Below are 8,090 nucleotides of genomic sequence, written 5' to 3'. Positions count from 1 at the left end.
CACGTCGAGTTACGAAGATTTTTAGGAATGGCCGGATATTACAGATGTTTCTGTAAAAACTTCTCGACTGTGGTCACTCCTCTAACGAGACTGTGTAGCCCAAAAGTTGTCTTCAATTGGACTGACGAATGTCAAAACGCATTTGTGTGTGTAAAATCTCTTCTCTGTAGCGCTCCAGTTTTGTCTGCTCCTGAGGTGGATCGCCCATTTAAACTCGAGGTGGACGCCAGTGCTACTGGAGTTGGAGCTGTCTTGTTGCAGGATGGAGCTGATGGCGTCTCTCACCCAGTGTCATATTTTACGGCTAAATTCAATCGTCATCAAATGAATTATTCCACCATAGAAAAGGAGACACTCGCTATGTTGCTGGCTTTGCAGCATTTCTACGTGTACGTCGGTTGTAGTACTATTCCTGTTATTGTGTACACGGACCATAATCCGTTGGTGTTTTTGAATCAAATGTATAATCATAACCAACAGTTGATACGAGAGAAGAAACACCAGCAATTAAGCTTCTTTGTTCCTTTATTGTCCTTTTTTGTTCCTAAGTGTATTAATTTCTGTTTTGCTTTGGTTATGTTTCAGGTATAAATATTATTTTTGGGTTAACTGTCCTTTGTTAGTTATTTGGAATCTTATCGTTTGTTTTTGTGTTTTCCGCTATTGAACACACTGGATTATATAGATATGATTTAATTATTATTTAAAATATTATTGTAAAACATCAAGATGACAGGGTGGACCAGCACATGATGGGGTGGACACATAAAGTTCTATAATACATATTTGCTTTAGATAAAAGCATTTGCAAAATGACTAAATAAAGCAGGACACTCAAAGCATGACAAAATATGACAATGAAACATATATTCAACTTCGAAAAAAATAATATAATAATAATAAATAATATAATTACATTGTCAATCACATTGATACCCCCCCCCCATTCATTTTAGTTTTTAGCAATATTAACTACAAATGAATGCTATGTCCACCCTGTCATGTGTATGTCGAAAGGGTGGACATTTTGAGCTCAATTAGCGTATTAGCTTACAACAAACTGTGACTAGCTAAATAGTTAGTCTGGTTGTTGAAGAGAATTTGGTATATTTAAACATACATATTTTGAAAATACTGTATTCTAATCACTTCTGCTCATATTTTAATTCTTGCAGGAGTGTCCACACTCTAGACAATCAAAGACATTCTGAGTTCGCACTGCGTGTTTTTAGAATTGCATATTTTCATAATTTCAGTAAAATATTTGTTACCAACTCTATGCCTTTTGAGAGAGAAAAAAAAAACACTCACTTTCTGAAAACTGCCTTATTATACAGTATGCAAAAATCAATGCATAAAATGAATAGGATGTCTGAATACTCGGTATTCAGGAAATAACAATACTAAGGTGAACTAATGCATCTGCTGAAATTCTCAAGTGTGCACTACCCAGTAGGCACTCTGCTTTGCCATGAGGCCAGAAAATATTTGCAACATTTAAAGTAAGTGTGTTTCTACAGTTGTTATTAATACATTATAGCTCAAAGAACAAACAGGTCAAAGGTCAATGGTAATAGCGTATGTGTAATATTAATACTAAACACCCAAGTGTGTACTTTAACAATGGCTGTGAGATGTAAAATGTAGTCATTCAGTGTAGGACGTATTAGAATTCAGACACAACTATGAGTTCATGAAACAATTATTAAACCACATGACCATCACGTTGCACGTTAAATTTAGTTAAGTGGCATCCAGTTATGATCTTGCACATGGAATAATGGTTGCATTTTGAACTGTAATTTCTGTACACAGCTGGGTAGAGCTCCAGCTGTGTTTTAGGAGCTTGTTCAGATGGTGCTAGATTGCTTGAGACAAGTGGCAAGTGACAGTAAATAGCTTTGAGCAACCCAGAGGGATGCTGCTGCTCCATATGGGTTACATGGGGCCCCTGACACTTCTCAACACGATGGCCATCATTCTACAGTCACAATGAGTGTGACTGACAACCTATGACACTGGGATATGGGTGAAACCTCTGCTGAGCAGGGTCTCGACAACCAAAGAAAGTCTCAGATACTAATAACTTGCCACATTGATTTTTAAACTGTCCTGTGATTGGTGTAAATGTGGCTCTCGATACATGTTGTCTGACTCACCATTTGCATTAAAAAAAACTCAAATCAGAAAGTCAAAAGTGTCAAATCAGCCATTAATATTATATATATATATATATATATATATAGTCAGTTAAACATTTTGCTGCTAGTGTTTGGCATTACATTTTAGCCAGTTTAAAAAGTGATCATTAAGACACTGACATCTAGTGGAAACAAATATATCGCTATTAATAATAAAATTTCCATTGAACCCTAATGCAAACTGCCAGAATTTGCATATTCCCAAATTTAGTTTAGATTTACAGGGACATACAGTATTGTAAGGTTATTTCTGTAGACAGTTGTCATTTTCAACTTTGAAAAATCTTTTTCAATGTACAACTGCTCAACAGATCCTTTGTTACTAAATGCTCAAATGAAGTAATGCAAATCTTGAGATGTTGATGTGGAATTTTAATGCATTTTTTGTGCTTATGTTGCGAGTCAGCTGCCCAGAAACAAGTCAGACTGTTTTCAAAAACAGAAAGCAGCATTGTTCTGTTCCTTTGGCCTTTTAGAATGAGGGAAAGGACGGAGGTCTCATTTGATAACCTTAGTTAATGCATTAGCTAAAATGAACTACGCACAACATATGTTTACAGCATTTAAACTATTAATATACAATTGTTCATTATGTTAGTTAACCGTGCATTAACTAATGTTAACATAAAACTTTTGATTTTAAAATGTATTAGTAAATGGTGAAACTAACATTATGATTAAATGCTTGAGAAGTATTGTTCATTGTTAGTTCATGTTAATTGGTGTAGTTATCTATCCAAAGAGTTACCAAATTTCCTCAAGAAAAAGGAATCTGCTAATAGAAAGAATACTGCGCTCTGAACCACTACACAGCAGAGCATTATTTCAGACTATCACTGATGAGAGAGACGCTGGGGAAAGTTAAGAGTGTGACATGCACTTTATTCAGTAATGCTTTACAAGAACGAACAACTAAGAGTTACAAAAAAACTTTTGGGAAAAAAAAAAAGGTTGTTTTGGATACCAGCAAAAAACATTCAGAACAGTACTTTTAAGAACAGCAATAAAAAAAAAAGCAAAAAAAAAAAAAACAAGAACGAAAGAGGGAGATTCGATCCCTCTTGTGTCTGATTGAGACGCTGAACGGGTCTCATTCACAGGAAGAACAGTTTCTCTGAGAGCTGGATGGCAGGCTCTGAGTGGAGGTACTGACCAGACAGAAAGGCCAGTTTGTGGGCGTACTTGCACGGTGCAGGAACGCGTATCGTTCCGGGCCAATTCCAGTACAGGTGGCACATCTTGAAGGTCAACCTGTGTTAAATAAATAAATAAAATAATAAATACATACATTTTTAACTTTATTTGTAATATATAGGTTAGTGCTGTCAATCGTCAATAAGAAAAAAATCTGTAATTACTAGTGGTTAATTGCATAGAACATTATATGTAATCAAATATATTTTCACAATCGAATCTCCAAATTAAAGTAGAAACATCAAGATGTTATATTTTACATATATATTTTTTTTAATTTATTTTATAATACGGAGAGTTCCGGTCCTTGATTCTGATTGGTTGAGCCGCATTCGAAGCTGTTGTAAATGACTCTACAAAGTAACATACACCTTTGTTTACGTCTGTGTGTTGCTCGGCAACCACTTTGTTGCAACCACAACATGTTCTAAATATCATTACACTTTATTTGCTCGGTTTTATTTTGTGAAACCTAACTACGTATATGGAATAACCGTTTTATAAAAGCAATAAGCCCTGTGAAGCCGTGGTTTACAGTGAATTTATAACAGCTAAGGGGTGTTATAAACTCCGCTTTATAACTCTATAACTTTATAACTCCGCTTCGCGTCGTGCCTAACAACGCCCCTTAGCTGTTATAAATTCACTGTAAACCACGGCTTCACGTGGCTTATTGCTTTAATATATTTATTTTACTGCCATCTTTTACCAAGTACTCCTGTTAGCTGTTTTGTTTTTAACACCAATTTCTGTGATAAAATGGGTAAATATAGCCTTTCAACATTCCAAAAAATGTGTCATCATTTTTTAACTCTTTCCCCGCCAGCGTTTTTGGAAAAAGTTGCCTGCCACTTCCAGCATTTTTGCTGATTTTCACTAAAATTTCTTGGCCCCCAGAATATTTTATTGTATGAATATCTAAACGTGAAGATCAGACTCTCTACTTTCAAACAAAAAAAATCTGTTTTATTCCTAGCTTCAAGCATTGTTTTTTTAATCAACACTTGAATGAAGGTAGGTTTCACTAAAAAAAAGCAACATTTTGAGCAGCTGTGAAGCTGAGAAAATCGCATTTTTATCAAATACTACATCTGGATCATATTCAGTAATATTATCAAAGCAAAGATGCAGTAGATGGTTTCCCAAAGCTTGCATAGGCCTTTACCACTTTCTGGATTGACATTTCACTCGGTAACATTAGGCAGTTTTCATCTATATGCGGTAAGTGTTGATGATCGCATTATTTTTCATATGCATACATATGAGATCGCTCGTTTCTGCTGCTTCCTCGCCTGTGCTTTTGATCGCACTTTCTAGACTCATTCAGGAGATGCGTAATAGCGCCCCCTAGCGTATAACAGTGAGAACACGGAAACACGGAAAATTCCGTGTTTGGCCGGAAAAGAGTAAATATGCCAGCTATTAAAAAAGTAACTTTTATCCTTGTATAAACCTATGACATTTAATAGCACATTTAGCAGTTTCTTTAAATCCGTAATGTTAAAGCGAACCTCTGTAAGTGGTCAGGGGTGAGGTTTGCAGTGTTGTACACTGCGATGTAATGAGTGGGCAGGCCGCAACCCTGTCGAATCGAATGTGCCATTAGGTAGAAGTCCACCCTGAAGAGAAGAGAAACATGTCAATTCATATACCACGTTTTATTTCCTCCCGCTAATGCACTTGACTAGATCTCATTTCTGCAAAGCTTTGCACATCTAGTTGCTAAAGCCGTTCGCAGAATCCTGAGCTGCGCTTCAGCTCTTGCCAACCAACCAGTCTCTGTTTGTGACGGTGTGGTCCAGTACGGTTCCTGGCGAGGGCGTGCCGAAGTGGTCGGATCCGTAGGAGTACAGGGTGGTGCTGATCCTCTTCTGCACCACGATGAAAGCCAGCTTCGGTTCGTAGTTCGGGATGGTCTCGAAGCATTTCAGAACCTGAGGGATCTCGTAAAGCTCCACAGTCTTGAGCTGTCCGTCAGACACGCCGTCGCGATAGATGACGATCTTCTCAGGGAAGGCGTGGTTCACCTGTTTGTAAAAAATGGGTAAAATAGGTCAAATACACCCCTGTACAACATTTCAAGAGTCAAGAGTCAAGAGGCATTTATTTATCATTTGCATAGTTAACACTGGGGAAAACTGGGCATTGAAATGCTTGTGACGAGGCTCAGACATACAGTGACAATAACAGGACCATACAAAAGAGCTGTAATCAACAAACAGCATCCGCACATAGGTGTCTCTTCCCTCCAAGTGTTCCAGGGCAGAGTGTATGGCCATTGCAATGGCGTCATCAGTGGATCTGTTTGAGCGGTAAGCAAATTGGAATGGGTCCAGGGTGTCAGGTAGAGAGGAGCAGATGTGGGATTTGACTAGACGTTCGAAGCACTTCATGATGACTGATGTCAGTGCTACAGGGCGGTAGTCATTCAGGCAGGAGACAGTTGTTTTTTTGGGAACAGGGATGATGGTGGTTTGCTTGAAGCATGTGGGGATCACTGTTAGTCTCAAGGAGAGGTTGAAAATGTTGGTGAAGACATCTGCTAACGGGACAGCGCAGGCCCTCAGAACATGTCCGTGGATGCCATCTGGACCTGGAGCTTTCCGGCCGTTGACTCTCTTGAAGGCCTTACTCACTTCGAGTGTGTTTAGAACCAAAGGGCAGGTGTCAAGGTCAGCAGGTATTTTCACAGCAGGGAATGTGTTGCCTGTCTCAAAGCGAGCATAGAATGTATTGAGCTCGTCCGGTAAGGAGGCAGACAAAGACACAACACTGCTTTTTAGGAGACATATAGAAGCTGTAGCATTTACGAAATTCATTTGACAAGTTCATATAAATGCCTCATTACCTCGTAGTATTTCTGCAGGGCAGCCAGCAGACAGACTCTGAAGCCGTTGATTATCTCCTCGTGAGGCATCTGGAAGGTAACCCTGGAATACCATTTGGTCAGCATGCTACGCCGGGACAACAAACACAGGGTTAGGCCTGATTCACAGATCTCAAATCTGATGCATACAAGCAGAACATGTTCATTTCTGCGCTCATATTAACAGCTCACAGTATTCACACTGTTGGGGAAGCTAGTTTAAATTATGAGTGGCTTGACAAACTACAGTTTTAGTTAGTAGACATCAGCTACTACATTTTAATCTATTATTGGGGCAATATCTAAAGTTGGCATGAAATGAAAATTTACCACATCTATTTTCTAAATGCATGTCACAGATGCTTTGGTGAACAGCTCATCGATGCATGTGTTAAATTTTTTTTAAATGTATTTATTTTCTGACCTAACGATATTTAATCAAAATTTCACTGGATCTTCCAGACTTCTCGTGACATACAGTATATGCAGGACTTCTCCGATTTTATGTTCATCTGCCTCCACTTTTGAGTGCAACGCCCACTTCTCAAAATGATGTATGCACCTTATTTTTCCGGTAAGAGCGGGCACAGCCATTTGTAAATTTAATTCGTCTGGCTTCCGGTCTCATCCGTGTCCAGCTATTTTTAGCTGTACAAAACAGCTTGTTTTGCTGCTTGATATTGCAAACTGGTGTGCCTTACCATTTGTGACCCTGGAGCACAAAAGCAGTCTTAAGTCGCTGGGGTATATTTGTAGCAATAGCCAAAAAAACATTGTATGGGTCAAAATTATAGATTTTTCTTTTATGCCAAAAATCATTAGGATATTAAGTAAAGATCATGTTCCATTAGACTTGTACCGGTATTCGGTAATGCGATATATCACGGTAATGAATATGCACGATATTGTTATCGTGGGCACTTCTAAATACCGTGAATAATTATATATTACAAATTATTCCGAATTTTGAATGCATTTTAAGAATACTTTTCCCATAAACTGGTCAAAATGCACAACACCGCCGTATGCTGCATGAAAGATGCGTGCGCACTCTGATGTAAACAAGCGCGGACGAGAAGCACATGGAGGAACATGTGAGAGACGCTCTGGATAAAAGCGCACTTTCGCACCGGAAACCCTGTAAACAAAGCAGCTGCACTACTTTCTGTTTCTGAATCGTGTTTAAATGATTTAAACAGCCATTCAGATTTATGTATTCACTATGATGTTCATCACAGCGCCAAATAATTAAATATTTAGACTTAATAGGCTATTTATTTTCAAACTTTTTTTTTACATTTTAATCTGGACTACAACATACCCTAGATATTGTTTGAAAGTGTTTTGATTATTGTTCGGTCACACTTTACATTAGGGCTTCATTAGTTAACATTAGTTAATTCATTAGTTAACAAACTGCCAATGAAAAATTCTTCTGAACATTAATTAATCTTAGGTAATTACAATATTTAATAACACGTTGTTAAAATCCAGAGTTGCAGCTGTTATTTAATGAGCTAACATGAACTAAGACTTGTATTTTTTAAACAAAGATTAATAACTTCTGTAGCAAATGTAGCTATTGCTCATTGTGAATGTTAATGCATTAACTAAGGTTAACTAATGAGGTCTTATTGTAAAGTGATACCTATTGGTCTTTATAGTTCTTTTGCACTTTAATCTGTGTAAAACTTTTAACTTTATACATTTTTCTGTATTGCTTTATTGCATTTAAATGTTCAGTTATTTTTGTTATAAGAAAAATGTTATTAAACCTGTTATACTGTATTATGACAGCACTTTTTAAAACTAAATTTCAACATCGTGAT

General features: G+C 37.4%; 1 protein-coding gene across 1 annotated transcript in view; it reads right to left on the bottom strand.

Annotated features, from left to right (window-relative positions):
• Positions 1-3,173: 3,173 nt before the first annotated feature.
• The window catches only part of LOC107707823 (piwi-like protein 2), a 41,634-nt gene continuing 36,717 nt past the window's right edge, over positions 3,174-8,090 (bottom strand). The window contains exons 20-23 of the mRNA XM_016511915.1: positions 6,244-6,349; positions 5,169-5,422; positions 4,907-5,014; positions 3,174-3,452 (exon numbers count right to left, since the gene is read on the bottom strand). Of these exons, the coding sequence (XP_016367401.1) occupies positions 3,296-3,452; positions 4,907-5,014; positions 5,169-5,422; positions 6,244-6,349 (625 nt within the window). The 3' untranslated portion in view covers positions 3,174-3,295. The remainder of the gene's footprint in view (positions 3,453-4,906; positions 5,015-5,168; positions 5,423-6,243; positions 6,350-8,090) is intronic.

Source organism: Sinocyclocheilus rhinocerous, unplaced genomic scaffold (assembly GCF_001515625.1).
Source record: "Sinocyclocheilus rhinocerous isolate Xijiao unplaced genomic scaffold, SAMN03320098_v1.1 scaffold1256, whole genome shotgun sequence".
Classification (NCBI taxonomy): Eukaryota; Metazoa; Chordata; class Actinopteri; order Cypriniformes; family Cyprinidae; genus Sinocyclocheilus; species Sinocyclocheilus rhinocerous.
This window is presented reverse-complemented; position numbering and strand designations above follow the sequence as displayed.